At 37.0% G+C, this 23268-nt stretch overlaps 2 protein-coding genes across 2 annotated transcripts; one reads left to right on the top strand and one right to left on the bottom strand.

The window, feature by feature from the left end:
* The first annotated feature begins 519 nt into the window (after positions 1-519).
* Positions 520-12810, top strand: LOC147071887 (uncharacterized). Its single transcript, XM_085947604.1, has 7 exons — positions 520-669; positions 6614-6913; positions 8047-8134; positions 8220-8403; positions 9555-9667; positions 10215-10496; positions 11319-12810. The coding sequence occupies exons 2-7, from the start codon at positions 6642-6644 to the stop codon at positions 11397-11399; spliced, it is 1020 nt and encodes a 339-aa protein (XP_085803730.1). The 5' UTR covers positions 520-669; positions 6614-6641; the 3' UTR covers positions 11400-12810.
* A 2672-nt stretch (positions 12811-15482) lies between these two features.
* LOC147071886 (uncharacterized) lies at positions 15483-16382 on the bottom strand. The gene has a single exon (XM_085947605.1). It carries the CDS (start codon positions 16243-16245, stop codon positions 15616-15618), a length of 630 nt encoding a protein of 209 aa, XP_085803731.1. The 5' UTR covers positions 16246-16382; the 3' UTR covers positions 15483-15615.
* Between the last annotated feature and the right edge of the window lie 6886 nt (positions 16383-23268).

Genomic DNA, 23268 nt, shown 5'->3' with positions numbered 1-23268 from the left:
CCAACCTCTTTGAGTCGTATAGTACTGACATAAAATTCATGTCTAAATAAAATACGGGTCTTGTCGGTTTACATTTTACAGGAAGCCAGCAGCAAACAAATTTTGAAAATAGCCGATATACTGCATAGGTTAGGTTTTCATTCTTGAATAATTTATGAATTTTGCCAAAATCAGCTATGAAAATTGAATTAATGTTCATATTGAATCTAATAAAATTTGAGACTGTCATCTCTTTCCGATAAGAAAGCTCACAGTGAAATGTTACGTACAATTTACAAAGTAACCACGGAGGATAACCGGTTTTATTTAAAGATTTAATTGAATATTCATTGAAAAATACTATATTAAGTAAAAAAATATTTTAAAGCTAAAAAGAATAGATTCTGGAATTTGAATTCGTAATTTATGATGGATCGAGTATTCCATCTCTCAAAAGAAAGTATAGAATGTGCAGTAAGGACAAACTGTATTTGTCAAATAAAATGCCTACTTACTACCAACATAAGAAATACAAAAACTGACAGAAAGCCATCCATATTTGCGTGTCCCAATAATTTTGTGGTGGCTTTTTGCCGGGCTGCCGGTTTTAGCGTCTGTGTGTTTCCGATCAAAATATTTCCCGCAATCCGCATTTCTGACTAATTATATTGCTTCAAGGAATATTTTCAGGTAAGATGCACCAGGATCCTTTAAATATTAATCATGTCATGTGAACTTGAATTTTCGATCACTCAAGATTTGGAAATGTACCGTTATTTAATGGAACCTGGGTTCAACGCACTTTTATAAAGCCCTTGAAAATCATTTCGCATTGTAATGCGTCCTTGAAAATACATGATTGATTATCATCGGAATGATGTTTTTTATCGATTTGAATAATGGCATTCACATCGGATCTCAAATATGCATCATGTTTTACGACGTTCATTCCTTGTTTTCGCTTGTAGGTGGCGTGGTTTTCATGCAAACATTCACATGTCTGACGTTTAAGAACAATATAGGTAGTATATTATGCATCTCACACTATAAAATTGCTAAAATATTAATGTATGCGTTTGTAGGCAAAAATGCTGTAGATTTAAAGCAGGTAGGTACTTACCTAAGTTATAAGTATGCAAATGAAAGTAAAGCCCAATCAAAAATCTTTTATAATATGCCTATAATTACACTACATAATATTGTATCTATCTGATAATATATTTTCATTTAAGTACATTGTCGAAATAGTGTGTGAAGGAAGCATTGAGATGATTAAAATTTTTTGGTATATCTGCCATATTCTCTCCTTTCTATCATGTCCCAGAAGTATCGTGTTATCCGATACTGATTTCTCAATGTGCTAAATATGTATTGAAATTATATCTCTGTGTGAACCCATAATGATGATGACTGCATATTCACTAATATTGTCTGCAGGCAGTTTCCACATTATGAATTCTCAAAAACTAATTTGTAAGCAAAATTAACCCAAGTACAGTACATCTTTCACATTCTGCTTACTACAAATCCATTCTGTTATTTCACATCAATCTCTTATCAGTGGCATGTAGTGTCTTTTTTAAGATTCGGCATGCCCTTCATCACAAGAGCTTTTTACCAGTTGCCTGTTAAAATATTCGTTATTTTAACTGGATATCTATATCATCAGTAGGGGTCAATTTAAGGCCACTTTTGAAGATACTATTCAGGCGCCCGAATACGCTCCTTGCTAGTTTGGTTCTTATAGCAATATCGTTATACATACCTCTAGTAATATTGATATTTGTTATCCGAGATATACGTAGTTGTTGATCCGCTCGATTTGACTGCAATTGATTAGGATCGCGGATGGTTCACAATTATTTATCATGACATTTATCTTTAAAGGTTAAATTTGTAAAGACAACAATGTTGTCTGCAAAACGCAGGTGATCATGGTTCCAAGTTTGCAAGTGCCGTTAATGGCGATTCATCTGTTCTCCAAGGTAAGTCGCCCGAATAGATGTTGTAGTGAAGCGGTGAATAGTTTGGGTGAGAGTCACCATACTGGATAGTTTTGGTAATAGGAAGCTTGTAAGACGGCTTATGACCGTACCACCGTAGACGTTGCATCACTGTATACGTTTTTCTGGATGTTTATATGGCGGCTGCAGATTCTTTGGGTTTACAAGGTGTCTAATTGAGAATTTTTTCCTGGAATTAAATCCCTCTTTAATTATGAATGAAACCCAAGTAGATTGGTAATATTCTTGATTTTGCTCTATACCAGTGGTTCTCATGTGCGGCCCTGGTGGCCGCAGAATTGGCAACAATTGCTTTATTAATATTGTCAATTTTTCCTACTACTGTATAGGCAGTGGCGGCCGGTGGTCTTCAGAATAGCATTTTCTGGTAGTGCGCAATGGTTTACCTTCTATAAAGAGAAGATCTTCTTCTTTCACCCTGTCACGACCCGGCATAGGCATAGGGCAAGCACAAGTTCGCGCCACTTCCCTCGATCCATCGACAACTCTTGCGCCTCCCGTCATGTCAGACCTGCTTAGCACGTAGGTCGCTTTTGTGGCGCAACGCTGCAGGATAAGGGACGGCCGGCCACGACGACGGAACCCTTGAGGCCGTGCCGTAAGGGTACCAAGTGTCACACTCTTTGGCAGCATCCGTCCAAGTAAAGTGTCTCTTCGTGATTACCTCAATCACCGAAGGCTGTTGTGTCCATATGCTAAGATAGCTCAGTGTAAAATGGGTGAAACATCTAACTTCTCAGAAAGTAAATTAAATATGTCTTTGTTTATTTATTATATTTCTCAAAAAAGTTTGTTTTAGATTAGAAAAACACTTAACAGATATTACCTGCATCTCACATAGTATGTGGATTTTTTAAAATACATATATCATTTGTAAAATTTCGAAGAATCAATATTGTATTTAGTGTTTACATATATTATATGAGATTGCTGTTTCTGATAGTAGAGGTTATTGAACAATAGGAAATAACTTACTTTTTATGGTCTTCTGGAGCCCTCATAAATTCAATAAATATTGGGTCTGGTAGATCACTTTGTTTAAAGTGCAAAGCAGTAAGTTTTATTTCAATCTTTCTCATTTATAAGATGGACTTGTCTATAAATAAATTGATCCATTTTTTTAGTAAATAAAATTTAGTTTTAATTTTTTCAATCACAACAAAAGTGAAATTTGGTGCGGCCACCAGACGTTTCATAGAACTGTCAATGTTAATTGTGCGGCCACAGTTAAATTTCACGTGAGAACCACTGCTCTAAACTATAACTTCACTGACAATCTGTATTTATACCTATATTTTGTGGAAATTAGAAAATAAGGTACTCTTCGGTTATCAGGAATACAGCGGAAAACACATTTTGAAAATACCCGATATACTGGATTATTTGTTAGTTTGGGTTAGTTTAGGTTAGGTTTGGTTAGGTTAACCTAACAAATAATCCAGTTTATCGGCTATTTTCAAAATGTGTTTTCCGCTGTATTCCTGATAACCGAACAGTACCGAAAATAATATTGATTATTTTGATTTTCTATAAATAACATAGTAAACTACACTTGCAATTAATTAAATAAATTAAATTAATCAAACAAAATGAATTTGTTACATCACATTAACAAACTGCGTACTAACATTTGTTATACTATGGCCGGCTGAAAGATACAAAAATTGTACTCAAATGAGTTGCCTGATAGCATACAATGTCTGATTTGGTTAGATTGATATACAGGGTGATTTGAGCCATGCGCGTTTCTAGACCAGCATCAATAATTTAGAGTTGGCTTTATTGTGAAGTTTAAGTTACTATAACCCACATTAAAAATATGTATGTAGTCACTACCAAGTAGCGTAAATACAAAAATTCACATGGATCCCTTTAGATAGGCTTACCATAACTATGAAACTCTAAACCGGGACAGGAACGGGGTATAGGGCAAAGAAACAAATTTAACCACCAAAAATTGTTTTATTACCTACCTATTAACCTTTTAGCTGCCCGGCCGATATACAGAGTTTATACTACCAGGGCCTAAAAATTATATATTTCAATAAAATAAAAAATTCTACATGAAAAAAAAATATAGCACTCACATTGATATGATGTCATGACAAGCCCCAAAAACAAATTATTCATACGAAATCTCACATTTGCACAAGAATTAGGGTTGCCACAAATTGTTTCACTTTTAAAAAAATAGTTTCACAAATAAAAAAACTTCATCAAACAGACAACGATGAATATTTACAATAAAGAAATTTTATAAATATATTTACTACACTATAAAACACTGAAAATTTTCTTCCGGATGGAAAATTTCAAAACAAGGCTCGAAACAGGGCAATGTCACAATGTTTACATAAATATCTAGTTTCTTTACATTTTTTATCAGTCTTAGAATTGAAACACACATAACATCGTCGAGTAGCATTGGTTTTTTTTTTTGTCTAGCCTAGCTGGCAGTGGAGCCTTCCGTTTCAAATTCTGCCGTGGTTCAGTCTTATGATCTTCGATCAACTGTTCCAGGAAATGTATTTGAAAATCTCTCAAGGGTTGCTTCTTGCAGTTTTTTCTTGGTGGATGACGTGGGCATTCAGTAGACACAAACCAATAAGGTGAAAAAATACATTTTTGTACCACAATCGTTTTTCTGGCACATGTGACGGAAGAAATGACCATGTCACCATGATCCACTGCACCCATGTTTTTGTTATAATCTACTATGCACTCGGGGTTCACAATCGGTTCTTTCGATCTGTAATCGACTTTTCCTGTCGGTTTGGTAATATTGGTATGCAGAGTGGTAAACATTGTCACATCTTTTTTATCTTTCCAAGAAAGAGCCATCATATCGTCCGTGTGAAACGATCCGGTTTCACCTTTTTTTAATTTGGTGGTGAAATTTGGCATCCCGAGTCTATTCTGTCTTACTGTTCCGCAAGCATTAGTGCCATTATCATGCAAAAATTTGAACAGTGTTGGACTACTATACCAGTTATCAATATATAACGTGTGGCCCATGTTCAAATATGGCTTCAGTAAAGTGGCCACAACATTTCCTGATATGCCAATATAGTTTTGGTTGTCGATCTCCGTTTGTTTTCCCGTATATATAATTATATCTAAAACAAATCCAGTATGGCAATCGGCCATTACAAATATTTTTATCCCAAATCGACTAGCCTTTGTTCTGATAAATTGTCGAAACGAAAGTCTACCTTTGAATAAAAGAAGGCTTTCGTCAATGCATATATTTTGATAAGGGTACAATAGATTTTGAAAAGTATTTTTTAATGAAGTTAAAACCTCTTGAATTTTAAATAAACGATCTCCTGAAACCCGTGCTTCGTTATCGCAAAAGTGGAGCATACGAAGCAACATTTCAAAACGATTTCTTGACAGACTCCGAAAAATACGGTGAAAATAAGCATCTTTTTGATGACCAGTGTTCTGTTAATATATTTCGAGAATTCCGCGACATCGATAAACAGATTCCCAAAAAGGTATAAAATTCATCGGTGGTACAGTCTACCCATCGCTTCAAACGGTCACTCAGTACACGCATATTTTTGGTGGCAAACACAAATTGTCTATTTGTTTCACGAACTATCATCTCCAAAAATGATACACTAACAAATAATTTGAAATAATCCGGTTCACGAGCATTAGAAGGCAAATCTGATTTGCCTCCCGAAATATTTGAATCAAATGAAAAGATACGAGGATCAAATAGGTCCGATTGCCATGACAATGATGGTCTTTCGATACCATTTAAAATGTCTGCAGGAGTATCGTCATCTCAATCTTCAATATCGTTTTCGTCGTCACTCGGTTCGTCTTCAGATTCGATTGTTTCCACGAGCACTTCAATCAAATCATCATCCGAATGCTGCAACGAATCGTCAAAAAAACACGTGTAAAATAACTTAAAATCACAAAAACACTAAGTAATATTCAATGAAATGTTGTCTATTTATAACAAAACTAAAGCGCGATCTACTGTGACGCGAATCGTACGTCATGGGCCGCTGTAAGGTTAAAAGTTTGTACAAAAAAGAATGCAGAAGATATGCTGCACCAGAAATTTAAATTAATTTATTTATTGTACCAGTCGTACTTCTCGCTGGAATGAACTTTTTTCACACCCTCCCCGCTTTCTCATCACATATATGCTACTACGGCCAATCATGACAGTTTATTATTAACAATCGATCATTCATGCGCGGAACAGCGGGGACAAAATGCCAAACCGGCCGGGACGTCGGGGAACTATGTGAAACCGGAGCAATCCCGGTCAAACCGGGACGTATGGTAAGCCTACCTATAGATATAGTTCAAACTCTTTGATCTGGTTATCGTTCTCAAGTTAAATACCCAGAATATAGTAATTTAGGAGTTTTAAAAAAGTGATGGGTAAGGAAACAGTAAACATTCTTCAGTGCTGCGAAATTTTTAATATTTAAAAAATGTACCACACTGCACTGACTTAGGTAATGCTTTTGCTCTTCCGAATTAGTTGCAATTTCGACATGGTATGTTTTGCCATCGCTATTCTCCTTTTGATGTTTGGAAACCTTAGTAACTGAATGCTAACGCAGGTGACTATTTCTTTATAGGTAAGACAGTTCCGAAATCTTAGAAAAGATGTCGGCTGATGCAGCAGTAGGCCAAGCGGCAGTGAAAACGGAGCCGGAAGCGGCGGAGACAAAGAACGGCATCGCGGACGCCTCGCCGGCCAAGGGCAACAAAGTGGTCACCAACAATTCCAACCTCATCACCTACAAGACGGAGGAGAAGCACGGCCAGCCCAGCGGGAAGACTGTCTTTGTCTTAAACATCCCCACCACCTGCATGTTCACCTACGTTGACGACATCAAGGAGCTCTTCAACAAATACGGAGAGATCAAATGTGTAAAGTGAGCAAATTTATTCCCTATTTCTAATAATAATAATATTTACGTTGATTTCCTCATTTCAATCTAACAAGATAAGACGTTTCCGGTATTGAGCGAACACACAATTTAATATGTAGTAGTTAGGTAATATTTAAATTTTGAGAAAGACATTTCACATGTCTGTTACCCTTAGTGAGTTTTTGATCAGATTTTAAAATGTCCTATCTGAATCTAACCACTGCAGAGTTTCCTAAACATTTTCTGACTATTGACCCCTTTCACAAAGTCATTGGTACATTGGAAAATTTTATTTTAAAAAAAGGACCAAATAAATCACCCACCATTTAAAACACGATGACAAATAATGGTAGAACAACCATTCACATGCGATATTTGATCTTTTAAGCCGGGTTCACATTTGTTACCGTACCTCACTTGGTTACCGGGTGTTTCCTAGATCTGTTACGTGGTAACAAATATAGAAACCAGTAATATATAGGGCACTCTACGTTTGCATGGGGGTATACTTCAAAACTCCAAAGTACAAAATGATTCATAGGGGTGAGTTGTAACCCGAGGGGTCGATTTATATTTAGCTCTTTTGAGTAGTCCAGCGCTCCTTAGTCTTTGCAAGTTACAAGATTGCATGCATGAATCATAGAAGTTCGGAAACTTCTGAATTTTCATGCAACAGTGGAGATTTGTTGCATATCTGCGCCTGCACAGTAGAATGATAGTGGCGAACCTGCCGGTAAAAAAAATGAATTGAGACCCCCGCATTTACTTTCCCCACTACTACATTTTCCGCGTTCATAATTCAGGGTGTGTTCGATATCGCGTGGAGTTTTATTTTCATTAAAATGCCTAAACCTTTACTGAAAAAGGCGAAGGGCATCATTTTGATTGTAGAGGTATTGTGAGGAAGAGAAACAGAAAAGAGAACTTTTAATTATTCGGTAGCGCCAGAGATAGAGTATCTGCTATGACAAGTTAACACACAAAGAGCATGTGATGTATTAGTATCAGCGTGCAAAAACTATATGATGAAACAGTGTCAGCGCTTGCAGTGCTGTGACTTACAAGACTTGATAATAGTAGAGTAGTTTGCCTATAACACCGGCAGCACAATTGTCATATATACTTTTTGTTTTTAGGCGAGGCGGCATCACTGTGAATGGAGCGTCGAAAGACACCACCCTCACCGCCTTTGTGCATTATTCCAACGCAGAAGCAGCCGAAAAGGTTTGTTATTTTTTGGAGAATTAAGTTGAAATCTAATCAATGCACGTGATCAAATGTTTAAGCCTATAATTGTTTTTGTTTCCAGTCCCTGGCCGAAGCAGGGTCCATTGTTGGCGGGAACCCCATTTCGGTGTTTGTGCTTCGGGCGGGTCCCCTCTCTGTCGTGGTGAACAACATGCCCATTCGTATGACGGTGGAGTGCTTGCGGAATCTCTTAGTCGCGTGCGGGCCTATCAAAGAAGCCATCAAAATTCCCGGAAGACGGACAGGTATACTTTTATTATAATATATCTAATTGACTATCGACTACCCCCTGATCTTTCAACATACAAAACTACACCTCTGCTTCCACCCTTTCCACTATTATAAAGTGCTATGAAATTGCAGCCGTGACATGTTGGTTCAAACCAAAAATAATCCCCGGCCTCTGAGTTATTAAAAGTTTTATTTGGCATTAATTATTATTAATCTGACAAAAGATGTGTTTATCTGCTGTTGAAATTTACTTTATTTGCTAACCACATGTTGTGGCTGATGTATTTTTATTGCCAACAGAAACATACTCCAAATGATTCAACAGCTGATTTTTCTTGCTAACCAAAAAGTTAAATTGTGAATCATTTAATTACTTCCCATTCATTATAATAAATGTAAGTGTAAAATCTTTTCTATGTCGTCTTCTTCATGACAATTCCGAAACAGTGCAGGATTCTGAATCGGTCATCTGCATTTTATCCATTGATTACTCCATTTCATCGGTTCACGTCCTTTGCCTCTTTTTCCCAGGCAACAGAACCCTGTCATTTTTAAGGAGTTCCCGGTTTTGCTTTCAAACATCAAAGAATTCTATTAAATATACCTTATGTCAATACACCACGAGGAAATACAGTACAAATACAAACTTATCTGAAGAACGGTCAAAAATGGTTCTACAAACTACCATATGGACGCCATTTTGAAAACGTCATTCGTATGTTAGATTCTGTCCAATTGCGAGTATTGATTGGGTAGTTTTCGACTGTGGCTCCCCCATCAATAATTCTATATAAAGTTTGTAGGTCCATACAAATCTTTGGTTAGTTATCATAAATAAAATCATAGGCCATGAGACCCGGTGACAGTAGTGTAGTAATAGAATTGAAACAATTACAAACACCTAGGTTTTGAGAAAATCACATTAAAATATATTCTGACCTCACCGGTTATCGAATCCGAAGTCCCTGGATGGAAGGTCAGCGCCTAACGCATCGGATCATGAGAGCCGCCAGGGCGTGTACATACATAGTACTATATTGACTTCTCAGGATCTACATAATAATATGTAGTATGTTTTCCTTTGTGCTTATAATATAATACACATATAATGTATGTGTATCTGATTATTATTAAATGGTCACTTTATCATGTGTTAATTTTTTAGGCTTTGTGGAATTTGAAGACGAAGAAAGCTTTAACAAAGCTCTAGGACTGAACGGCCTCTTGATGGTGAACAACACCAAGCTTTCTATAGAGAAATGTGGAGATGTCAAGAAGGTAACTAACTCTGGATTAATGTCTTTGTGCATGCAAAAGATTATGGCACTCTATCAATAACAGTAACGTATTATATATATATATTCTATTGAAAAAGTATGTACATATGTATCTCTAAAAAATATTTTAAATTGTATCCATAATTAAGCAGAGATACATATTATATAATTTAAATCAACAATACATTGTGCGTTTTAAATGGTAATTTTAATAGACACGGTAAAGTCATTATACGCACGTACCTGTTTGTCTATCTCTATGACTATGCCCATTGTATTGACTAGCATATTTTCCTCCCTGGTCAGTTGGATTTCGCAGCAGGGTTAAATCACATTTGCTTTCAACATTTGTAAGTGCATGCAGCCTATCTGTTGAATAATTAAATAACTGATCCTCATAAAAAAGGTCGATTATATTAACTTAACTTAACCACACAGAAGCTGGTGGTTGGTGATTTTTTATTCTTTTATTTAAATATTTTTTGTCATTACAATTGATAGTGTCTAATTATTTTTTTATATAGTTATTATGGATGATATTCTTTCAGAACGCCCCCAAGCCTAAAGGCAAAGGTGAAATGAAAGGCAAAGTGGGCGGCGGAGGAGGAGGTTTCAAGCGCCCGTCATGGGGCCCGGTGGGCAGTGGCTGGATGGGGCACCCTTCGCGAGGCGCCATGTCCGCCCCGCGCTTCCCGCAGCAGATGGTGAACAGGTCGCCTCGCGGGGCCGGCGGACGAGGCGCAGGGGGCGCCTTCCGAGGTGGGAGGGGCGGCAGCATGGCCGGCGGATTTCCCGGAGGAAATAACTTCGGAGGGGGTGGAAACTATTGGGTCAGTACTTAATATTACTTTATTGTATTTAAGCCTGTTCCCTCACCTCTTTAGGAGTTTTTGCATTAATGGACACTGTCTCCAATACAATTCGTATTTCTTTCCCTGGTCAGGTGCTTTTGATATTCAAACAATAATAATATCGGAAGGACTTTCATATTGTTTGCATGTAATACTGAAATTATAGGAGGTTCAATGCCTGTTTTATCATTTGGGTATAATATCGATCTCGCTCTGACAGACTAAGGTTTTCATCATTCTCTCGATCCCATCTACATTTTGAACTATCCATTTAAATTGAAAAAAAAATAAAACGATTCATTCACAAACACAAGTATAATCCAGCATCTAATAACTGACTCAATTTCAACACACTCAAATATGATTTCATTTCAACGTATACACTTAATTCGGTTGTGATGATCGTATAAGTAAAATCACACCTTAACTAATGGGTCATCCACAAATGATGTCACACGATTTTTGGTCCCCGCCTCTAATCCTCATGAGAGAAATTTTTTAACCTCTACCGTAAATTATCACATTTTTAACACCCATTTAAAAAATCAATGATTTCAATGTAACAATGTTCTCACAGAATATTTAAATCTCAAAGATAATGAGTTATTTTGTTAGTTTTGTGATATCACATTTCCTACAACCCTCACCTTCATGACAAAATATCAAACCCCATCCCTGTGGCGGTCTATTGGGGCGTGACATATATAAACAATCCTTAATTATGATATCAGAGGGTAGTGAACTCTCATGTAAATTTTATGTCGTGTTATTGTAGTAATCAATTATTTTGTTATTTTCCAGGGAATGGATAACTTCCAAAACAATGACGGAGAGCGGCCAAACAAAAGGAGAAAACAAAACGATTGGATACGACAATATTAAGCGAGGAATATCTTAAAAGACAATTAAATTAAACAAACACAAACAATCGTTCTACATTATGATAATATAAGTATATGAAATCTTGTTTTAAAATGGAGTGTTTCAGTGTCGTTTAAATAAATTGGTATGTGTTTACTTGTGATTCGGTAATTTTTCTATGTAGCGTGTCAAATTTCTACATTGATCCGTATTTCGTTCACAGTGATATTTTGGATTCATTTATATGCAGCATTTTGTCAAAGACACAGGAAACAACACAGCGGTCATTGTCATTTGATGTATTGTTTAGTTGACATTGCGGGAAATGGGAGATTTGATAATCTTTAGTCACATTGTAAGGGAGTTATTTGGACGACCCATTTGGTAGACACTATAGAATTATACACTTAACGAATATTCTGCCGTATTTGGAACAATACTCTTGCAAAGTTAATCATTACGAGATGTTTTTACCGAATCTGATTTTTTTTTTAATTTGACACGCTGCACATATAATTTAATTGAGATGGTAACATTGTAGATGTGCTAAGGAAATACAATTATATAGATTAACTGCGATTCCGTAATGCCTGACTGTAATGTATCGATTCTTTATTGATTATATTTTTCATAAATAATTTTAGTTGTAGGTATGTAATGTGTTTGTTTTTAATGACCATGTTTTCTACGACTATATTTACTTGATTCCCTAATAAATTGAAAAATTTTATTAAAATAAAGCATTTGGCGCGTATTTACTGGTTTTCTCCTTAGTATGACTGACTACCTCAAAAAATAGTACAAATTTGCAACTTTGTACTTGTATAAATCTGAACATCTTAGTGTGTTTTGACAACATAACCAGTAAATTGAGAAAGGCAGTAATATTTTTGGTTACTTTTGGCCCAGAGTTGAAACACCCAATAAACTTTTGCAAGATTAGATAAATTTTATTTTGTTTGAAATTGGACACATCTGTACTATGGGAAAATAAATAACACCGAAAAGTACTACATAATATGTTATTTATGAGTTGCAACTAGTTTGTTCTACTGAAAAATAAAAGAATGTATTTGTAAATTTATATTTCTTATAGAAGACATGGTCTGTGTAGGTTAAAAAATATTTCTTTTGTAACAACAAAATAGTTTAGATTATTGAGGGTACCTGATATACGCCTGATGTAGAATATTTTATCGCAATATTGTTTACCCTTGATTGATATCTTTACATTTTAATAAAATAATATGTACGAGTAAATAGTATGATTTATTCTATACATGAATCAAATAGAAATAATAATAATCGAGACACCATTGGTTTTTATACAATGGTGAGATAAATCTTTATTATCTACAAAGGTCATTTGAGTGTCGAACATGTATTTAATTTTGATTAGGTGAGAAGTGAAATAAAATTACAGAAAGGAAAATTAGTTGTTTTATTTTTATCAACGTTCCATATCCAAATATATCTACTGGGCACAGAGGTGATACATATTCTCATTTCAGACAAATAGGAGAAATCATTTTTACTATAACTAAATTACACGACTGTCAAAAAAGGGAATTTTTTTCAAAAATCTGTTCTATTATATTTTTCAATACACTTGCTTGTATTTTTTTTAAATTGCTTCATTTTCGAGATGTTTAACATTAAAAACCTAGCAACTATACTTTGCCGCTGGTTACAAATCCAATAACAATTTCGATTATGGATTCTTTTATATTAGATTATGGCCAATATAATACCATTTCTGTGCCTCACAATATTACTATGGCAGTATCTGACAGGCCGCAGACTTTTAATGACGCGTTGAACGTACAGCAAAGCTCTTACTAAAATCGCTGTTATACCGATAATTTGTGACTTAGTATTTCATAATTATTCAAACAGATGTCACTGTGTTTAATTTTTTAGATTATGCAAATCAATCAACAGTGGCTAGTAATTTGAGTTTAAAGTCGGACAAGCTAAATTTGTATGTACGGCCTGTCAATCACGGCCACGGACTCATAGAGCGAGAAAACATGCTGAAGGCATAGAACCGGTTAAAGTAGAGTTTGGTTCATTCAGTGTACTGATAAACATACATGAACTTCTCAAGTGTATTTTAATTATCTAAAAGTATTTGATATTGAGTTAATTATTTAATATATTTAAATAATGACAGCATATTTCTTGGCTTTCTTTTATTTACCTACGCTGATTACCCAGTTCTTTGGAAATTTTACCACTTACTACATAAACGTATTCATTTGAAATCACTAAAGTTTTAAGAAAACCAAAATTTCAAATCAAATCTGTGTACAGTAAAACCTCGTTAATAAGAATTCCAGGGGACCGAAAATTGAATTACGAAATGTATGGGGGGGAAATATTAAAATTTCAAAATTTTTTAATTTCATTAATTTCGTTTACGATCATAGATGTGCCTACGAAATTTCCGATTCCGTGTGTGTTAGTGGGTCATAAAATGTCAGGATTATTTATATTATCTTCTTAAAATGAGTAATTTATGACGTTTTAAGAAAAATCGTCACAATTTTCAATGACTGGCTCATGAAATAGTGTACCTGTACTTTATTACGATTTATTGAATATTTTTGTATGCCAGGACTCTGAAATCATTTCGAATTAAAGGTATGGTTTTATATGAAAATAATGTTCAAGGGAGTTTTTTTTGTGAAAATTTCGAATTATCCGTGTTCTTATTAATGAGGTTTTACTGTATTTGTTTTTAATTTGGGAATCCTAATTCTTGTATATTGGGAAATATTGATAATTAGCAAAGGCCATAAAACAATGCAAAGGTTGAGAAATCCATTTTTTGCGATATATCGACAGGAAATTTAAAATTCTATATAATACATTTTTTTGAAGTTACTGGGTTTTGTATTTTGACAGCCGTGTAGATCTCACTAACACTTGGTCACACATCCAAGCTTGAAACGGCTGCAATGTATTTGTTAGCATTCACAAAACACAATAATATGTAAGTTAATGTACCATCGCACACAGCTTGGATGGAACATTGTCGGTTGGAAAAAATATCTTTTGGCACAATACGTAACATGGTTGGAAATGCTGAAATGTGTATTTCAAACCGTCACTGCCACCACACAATTCATAGTGTTCAAGTAACGGCCTGTAAGATAGTGCAAAGTGAAAGTGAGTATGACAATGGTGGTGATCACAATAAAATGATATTTCAAGTTAACGCTTTACCTACTATGAAAATTACACAAAGGCAAAACAAAACACAGGCAATGTTTGATAATCAAAAATTTTCAATCATATTTAAACAATAATTGTCACTAATAAAACACCATCAAGGATTTCAAAACAAGCCTATTCATGGAAGGAAAGGAATGACAGTTTTATGTAGTATGATTTAAGACCCAGTTCACTCGCCTTCACTTTGGTATGGCATTTACGACTATATTAAAATGTTATTACATACATCTGGCATGCATATAAACACTGCTGAATGATGTGTTCAGCGTTGCCCCTGGATCTGATTAATAAATATGGTATCGTGAATTCATATTTTGAGTAAGTTCAACCATCTATTAAATCCTTAAAGCCGCGTTGACACGGTCCAAGTACACTTGGATCGACTGCCATCCAAGTGACAGCTTCATACTATTTATTCCTATCCAAGTTAACTTGGATGAGTAGGACGCGGTTCAAGTAGCTTGGATAGGAATAATTAGTATGAATATGCCTATTTGGATGGCACTCGGTCCAAGTGTACTTGGACCGTGTCAACGCGGCTTAAAGCAAAAATCGCATAAATAGAATTTATTTTGTATGGCAAAGTTGCACATGTCTAAAGACATCTTATTGACGTCCCCGGTGCTTTGTGTTTGGCTGCTACAGGATGCGCACAGTGGCGGGAGCGGTTGGTTAAGTGTTAAGAAATAACCTTCCAATAAATGAAACAACGTGCATTGGTATATTTCCAATTAATAAATATTTCTGTCTTTCAATGTTTATACTAAAATACTTTCTTTTTCTTGCTTGAATATTTTCAGTTTCATTCACGTGGATTAAAATTGCATCTGTGCTCGGAAGTGAGTTTTACTCAAACATCAGTATGCAGTGTGCCTTACTGTTCTTCAATAACATGATGATGTAGGAAAGTCTTGTAAAAAGTGACAGAAACGTGAATACGACAGTATTTGTTTTTTCTTGCGTTAAATTAATATCAATTAGGTACCATTTTATTTGCAAACTATGTAGTGCTTAGTTGTGTTGTAGGTGTTAGATTGGTTATTGGCAAGGAATAACTGTAATGGGTTTGGTATATGAGTTCCAATTCTTGTAGCCAAATAACGTCTGCAGCCAGGGTAGTTTTGGAACATTTGAAAGCTGATATGTTGCGTTCATTCGATGTTTCATCATCGACTACATTTCCTACCACCGAAACGCAGTCTCCTTCGTCCAGGAAAAGAGGTCTTGAAACATCTTCAATTTCCTCCATCATCCACGTTAACGTGTCTAAAGCGTCAGTACTAATTTTCTCATCATTTGCACTTTGCAAACATTTTAAGTCGTCTGAAATTTCCGAGAAAAATGCGTCAGGTGCCCTAGCTTGAAACTTTTCAGATTTAAAAAATACATCTATCGATCCCGTGGGATCTGACAGTTCGAAATGAATTAATGAAGTATTGTTTGCATATATTTCTGTTACCACTCCGTGAATGTGTATGTTTTTGAAAAACATATCGGCAAATTCGTAAATATATTTATCTTGACTGTTCACTTTTATGCCGTTCTTTAAGTCTCTAATATAAAGTTTCACAGGTTCACCTTCGAAATATCTTCTTTCAGAAGTACACTCTTCACCGTTTGGATTCATCATAAAATAAAGTAATGACAAGGAATATTCAGATAGTTAATGATGATTTTTAAGCAATTACCATATGTTGAAAAAAATATAATATTATACATGAATATTGAGTTAACAATCAGTTTAAACTTTTAAAAACTTGCAGGTTGTTTACACCAAACCATAGACTAATATACTTTTATTAAATGATAAATGGATCACACCAAACTGATCAAATTATTGAAAAACAAGATTCAAAACATTGTCAACCAAAGACAACGCGTACTTTTGCCCATAGGTTATTTTCTTTCACTGCGTACAGTGCTGCCATCTTTTCAAAGTGGTATTATAGTTCACACAGTGTTGCCAACCGTACTATAATTATAGTATTTTGTACTATAATTTTGGTCTGCGTACTATGTACGATATAAAACAGATATATTATGTTACCCCCACATTGTAGGTGGACGCTTCCCACGTTGGATAATCATTTAGTAATAAGCCGACATGTAAACCTGACCTCTAATTATACGGCTTAATAAAAACACCAAATCGACTTCCTTGTATAACCGTTTATGTATGTTGTTTCGTTACAGATTAAGACCTCCGTCCGGTATGTAAACATGCTGGGCGGGAAAGTACTATAAACAAGGTAATTTAAGTATGAATGATTGAATGTTATTAATTGCCTTGATTTCAACTGTATAAAATATGTACTAGTATTAAGAAACAAAATGTTTAGGTATAAGTTTTAATAAAGAAATAAATCTACTTATTATGTTATGTAAAGTATGTAAGAGATGAATGGACCGTGCCGAGTTACAGAGACGTATGCTATAAAAGAATAATTAATCTTAAGAATATTTACTTGTATAATTAAGACTTTTATGTGATAATGTATGTATGTAAAATGTATAGCATAATCATCGAAGAAGAATAAAATTAAAGCCACTAATTTCTCCAATATTCAAAAATATTAATATCATTCTATGTCAAAGAGATTGGACTCCAATCTCTTTGTTCTATATCATGAGCTTCATAATGCCCGCGACTAAGCCATTGTAGTATATGTGAGCCAGCCAACAACCGTGTTAGTGCCGAGCCACACCGGGCGACTCTGGTCGGCAGACCAGTCGCCGAGACCAGACCAATGCATGCAGTTATATGGAGCATGCCACACCTTGTCGCCCGGTAATCGCGCAAGCAATAAAGTCGCGCGATCAGTAAAATCTCGTTCGTGCACTCGGTCTGGTCTCCCGGTCTCTCTGGTCTCTCTGGTCGGGCGATCAGTAGCGATGTATGAAAACATATAGCTATGTATTGAGCGCTGCCACACTAGGCGACCAGTCGCCGGCAGCCACGCCGCATTTTTTGCATAATTGCGTATATATTCATTATTATTATTATTGGCTGCCTCTCTGCAGCCCGATTTCCTAACTATCGTCTCGTGTGGCACCAGACGACATGACGTAATTGTGACGTTAGCCAATACACGCTCGAGCGGGTGGCATGTATTGGCTGACGTCACAATTACGTCATGTCGTCTGGTGCCACACGAGACGATAGTTAGGAAATCGGGCCCCGGTCGCAGGCAAGTCGCCCGAGTAAGGCCATCCTCCCACGGCGCAACTTATCGTCGCTATAGTACTTGTTTTCCGAATATCCATTTTTGTCAAAATCGACATTTTAATGCAGTTATATTTCTTTTGTCTAACTACACCGAAATCATTTATAAAAATTGTATATATTCATGTAGAAACAGAGATATTTTTTTTAAAACTCCGAATACGCCATGTTTCGCAACGATTGATTTGTGCTTATTTTCCGAATGTCAAATAGAATAGCTCGGTCTCACTCTCACATATCGCTTTCATATAGCGCTGTCTACTTCTAATGTCGCTCACTTCATATGTGACTGATGTCTGTTTTTCGTCTTTCAAAGCGCGCGATCTTGACTACTATTGTGTTATTTTAAGTTTCTATCGTTTAAATAGTGAATTTATCAAATGTAACGTTATCAATCTTGTCTGGTACATCACCAGTTCGCTCTGAACTTACAGCAGAGTTATGGAAGTAAGTATTTTAACCTAAATTACTGTATTTTGTACTGAGAAACAGAGATAATATCCCAACGGTCATACGAATTGTACAGTGTGACTCGGTAACTACTGTCTTAAAAAATAATTATTATTAATGTCTATAATCAAAACTTTTTCTGTTTTTAATTTACTTTTTATCTATTCATGCTAAAATGTACGCGAATATTTAATCTCATTTATTAATAAGATGTATGTTTATACCTATTTTTTTTTTTGTGGATTTCCATTGAATAGTACATTTGATTGTATTTTCATCAAGTATAATTATAATACTCGTACTATTGGCTATCCAATAGATATTTTAGTAAATGTACGATCTATTAAGATTAATTCTGGTTTCGTGAGTGAATATTTTATAACACATGCCCCTATTTTTTGTTCCATGCCAATAAAACATAATACCTAATATGCAATATATGGTTTGTAATAAGTTTAATTGTATCAAGTTCGATTAAAATCCATAATGAAGCATTATTTGTGACCAATAAAAATATCATTGCCACCGTTTTAATATAGAAATTAGGAAAATTTTACTACCTACATTATTATTAGGTAAATCTATGGATACAGATTTTTTATAACTATAATTAGGTATATAATTTTATGTTGATTCCCAATTTTGTAAACAGAAAATGGTGAATGGCATATTTTATAATTACCTATGAAATTAGGTAAAAACGATCATTGATACAACTTGATCATCTATTTACAAAAAATCATGTACCTATCAGTAAATTTATTAAAAATTACGTAAATAAATATTAAGTTTTTAAGTTTGTACTTTTTGACCACACGGTATACCGTGGTCCATGCAACGATACGCTACGGTCTTACATTCCGAATGTCCTTGTTTTGTTCCGAATATCCACTTTTCGGAGCCAGCGCTGAGAATGATCCGTATATCCACATTGCTTACTTGTAAATAAAACGTATTTTCTTTAAGTTTAATGAATTATATTAATATATTATTCATCAAATCTCTTCTTGGATAATGTGGCAATCATAAAAAGGAGACAGAGTGCTTGATATATAAACTGATATTTAAATATAAGACAGGGAACTTTGTTTTTCGTTTCCTGAACAATCGACATTTGGTCTATTCGGAAAACAAGTACTATAGCGACGTTATGTCCGTCGGAACTGAAACTAAAATTCCAGCCAGTATCTAGCTAATGTATTTCAATGGCGGCTCGCTGACGGCGAGACTGGAGTCTCTCAGCTTCAAAGCGGTCACGAAGAGACGCGACATGCTAGTCGCGCGGTCTCTGAAGTTTCTTGTCACCGTAAAACAGTGGTACCAACATCATTGGATTCGGTGAAAAATCATATGTTCTTACCAAAATTGGTCGCACTGCGAACATGTGTCATGCTATAAAAATCATTAACAACCCAAAACGTAAAAAGTACAAGATAAGCAAAATTGAAATAACTTAATTCTATTCGAATAAACGCAGCAGCGTGCGTGTTGTCGGTTTTTGTACAAAACAGCTGATGGTTCAGTTTGACAGTTTGAGGTTATGTGATTATTATTTCAAGTGGTTTCAGTAGCGCCGTGTGCGAAGCATCACATCGGCTAGTTTATGAGTTCCTTCACAAACCAGTTCTGTCAGATTTCAGTTGCGCCGTGGGAGGAGGGCCTTAATCGCCCGAAGAGACCAGTCGCGCGACTGGTCTCGAGACCAGAGTCACCCGGTGTGGCTCGGCTCGTGAGTGTAACCAAGCGCACAGACGCGGTTACCCGGCGCGCAGAACGAAAAAAGAAAGAAAGTACTATAAAATGAATAATACTTAACTTCTACAAGATTTGCTTCGATGATTATGCTTAAAATAATTGTATCTATCGTCTATAATATAAATCATAAGGGAATTCGCATGTTAAGTAAAATCTTGAAAAATCGGCGTGAAGCATCGCTCACATCTGAATTATTTGTCTTGACTTTGGATCTTCCTTCTGTGATTTTGGGGCTCACATACGTTTAGCATTATCCCCTTCGTCTCTAATCTTGATCTCTGGGTGAAGGTTTCGCTTGATTCTACGTGGTGATGTGAATTGCCCGGTCCTTGATGAGGGCCGGTAGATGCTGCAGCCTCCAAGTTAAGGTGTTGTACTTCGAATCCATTCTGTGGCGATGTGAGGTTCCCGGATCTTGATGAGGACCGGGAGAGGCTGCTGTCTTCAAGTTCAATTGTTGTGGTGAAAATAATAACGATTTTAAAAATTTGCGAATTATTTTTCAAAATTAATAAGTAGTAGGAGCCTGGCGCACTCTTCGTTCGGCCACCGCATCCTCTTCTTTGCTTCGCGACGTAATCCGTTGTATCGGCGATCTTCATTCTTCTTAACGTCGGCGATGGTGCGTCTTTCTTCTGGGTTTCCTTTTCTTCCACCCTTGTTGAGGGGTGACCTCTTGGTTTGGTTCCGGGAGTTCTGTGTCCGAATCGGGTATGTCGTCTGGTAGGTACTTGAGCTGGTGTGGGAGGTACTCCTTTATTATTTGGTGAAATTCTCGGACTAGTCTTCGTGATATATTTATTTGAATATTATCGTCGTCGTGAAGGTTCATGATGATCTTTGTTGTTTCACTGATTTGAGGTTGGTGGTTTTTGCCTGAGGTCTTAATACTCTCCAGTTCATGGCGAAGCTGTGCGAGTTGTATTTCGGAGAATATCTCTAGTTTGGGCTTATCTCCTTCAAGGTCTAGTTCGACTTTATGTTTGCTCGCTCTTTTGAGGATGTCCGTTATGATTCTTTTCGCTTTTGGAGTTGAGAAGAAGTTTTCCTCGAGGCCCATGCGTTCATAACATTCTGAGGCTGTTGTTGGTAGAGTGCTCGCGTCGTTCTCGATTATGTTATTCGCTATGTTGAGGATGCCATCAATGTATTGTTTGGCAATAGTGTTGGTCTCTGCGATGTTGAGTGTTGTCATTATTTCTGCCGTGGCGTCTGCAGGTATTATGTTTGTGTCAGGTTCCGGGTTGTCGTCAGCTCCCGGGTTGTCGTCTGTTTCTGGGATATTTCCGGTCGGCGACATGTAAGGGGAGCCCGTTGGAGTGAACAGGCTCTCGTCACTGTCGCTGCTGAGGTCAGCATCCGGAATGTCCGTGGTGTCTCTGGTTATTGCTGTTTTGATTTCCGGCGATTCTGTGATGATTTCCGGTGTCTCTGTTTTCGTTTCCGGTGTTTCGGTTGTTGCAGTTACCGGGGTGACTGCAATTTTGATTTCCGGGGTCTTGGGTATCTCTTCGTCTGTCGGGCTGATGTCTGCTTCTACTTCCTGAGGCTCAGCAGTACTGTGAGGTCTGGTCGGTGTATGTGAGAGAGCAGCGTGGGAAATGGTGAGGTCCATTTCCGTAGAGGCCTCCGTGTGAAGTATGGGTATGTCTGCCTTGGGATCTGTCTGCGTTTATGTAATTGACATCATGCCGCGAGTTGTCATCGTATTGCAAGTAGAGCTGAGGTGTGTGTCTCTGGTCCTCCTCGTGCTCCTGTCCATTACCAAGGCCTACCGTACAACCTCAACTGACGCGCTCCCGGTCCTGGCCGGTATTCTCCCACTTGACCTGCACATTCAGGTCAGCGGCGCTTCAATGCTGCTCCTCAAAGGTGAGGAGGCTGACGTTGGTGATTTTCATCTCGTCCCCCCCCCTCGACAAGCCGGCGAGGGATTAGCACTATTGAAGCGCAAAATTAGACTCATGTCGCTTGACGCGGCCATTAAGACCTGGCAGCGAAAGTGGGACGAATCTACTAAGGGCCGGCTCACATACGCGTTTTTTCCAGACATACAGTGGCGAATGGAGATAACCAAGTATTTGACTCCAGACCATTACACCAGTCAATTTGTGACTGGCCATGGTGGTTTCGCTGGCAGGCTCTTTGAGCTTGGACTTGCAAGCCGTCCGACATGTCCATGCGGAGGGGAAATACAGGATGCCAATCACATCCTGTGGGAGTGTCTGAGTATGTGCTCCGAACGGGAGGAGATGCTCAGGTCGGTCCAACCAGTTGTTGGACCCATCGGCCCGTCCGACCTGGTTGCTACTAAGGCCAACTATCTTGCATTCAAAAAATTTGCGGCGTCTTACTACGGGCGTGAAGATCTCTTCACATAAATTTTGCTGCCTGTATGATTAGCTTCGTTCTTTGATATAATAAATAAGTAGCTTCATTTTCTTTTAAGTAATTTCTATGTGCTTTTTCTCTCCCTGGCACTTTGAATTAGAGTAAACTCAGTAAACTCAGTCAGAGCTCACTCTGAGCGTAGCAACCTAAGTCTTGGGCACCTTCTCCCAGGACACTCCCAGGCCAATTTTTAGATGCTTCACATCACCAATTGACGGGTCCCGTGATACTCTCGATTAAGACCGAGTGTGGTGCGGGGCGGGTTTGGTGGAGGGAATTTAACTTCAATGGTCCTCCTCGGAGTTTCGACTTTGATTTTGCGGTGTAATGCGTATTGCAGAGTGTGTATGAGCCTCCCTCTGTCATTGTCGAAGAGTTTGACCAGGACAAGAGGCATCGGATGCTGGCTCCTGCCACGGGTCATTCTCTGGACGTTGACGATCGGGAAGTTTCTGCGCAGGAGATCATTAGTGATGTCTTCTGTGTTCACGCCGATCGAGAAGCCCCTGATAACTACGGAAATCCGGTCTTTTTCCTGTGTTGAATAGGTGACGGGGTCTTCTTCCTTGATCGGCGAGTGAGATGATCGACTGGTGATGCGGGTTGGTGATATGTGATGCAGTTGATGGCTCCTGTTGGTCCAAGTGTGAGATTTGATCGTTACAACTTATTAATTTTGAAAAATAATTCGCAAATTTTCAAAATCGTTATGATTCTCACCACAACACTTGAACTTGAAGACAGCAGCCTCTCCCGGTCCTCATCAAGAACCGGGAACCTCACATCGCTACAGAATGGATTCGAAGTACAACACCTTAAATTGGAGGCTGCAGC

The sequence above is a fragment of the Rhyacophila brunnea genome, unplaced genomic scaffold (assembly GCF_057557595.1).
Source record: "Rhyacophila brunnea isolate RB1 unplaced genomic scaffold, BYU_Rbru_1.0 scaffold_2, whole genome shotgun sequence".
In the NCBI taxonomy this organism is placed as follows: Eukaryota; Metazoa; Arthropoda; class Insecta; order Trichoptera; family Rhyacophilidae; genus Rhyacophila; species Rhyacophila brunnea.
This window is presented reverse-complemented; position numbering and strand designations above follow the sequence as displayed.

Bases quoted from the DNA above. Each gene is read 5' to 3' on its own strand.
- LOC147071886 (XM_085947605.1), bottom strand. From the start codon at position 16,245: ATGATGAATCCAAACGGTGAAGAGTGTACTTCTGAAAGAAGATATTTC.
- LOC147071887 (XM_085947604.1), top strand. From the start codon at position 6,642: ATGTCGGCTGATGCAGCAGTAGGCCAAGCGGCAGTGAAAACGGAGCCG. The intron at 6,914-8,046 runs GTGAGCAAATTT...TTTTGTTTTTAG, and splicing joins GGAGAGATCAAATGTGTAAA to GCGAGGCGGCATCACTGTGA. The intron at 8,404-9,554 runs GTATACTTTTAT...TTAATTTTTTAG, and splicing joins AATTCCCGGAAGACGGACAG to GCTTTGTGGAATTTGAAGAC.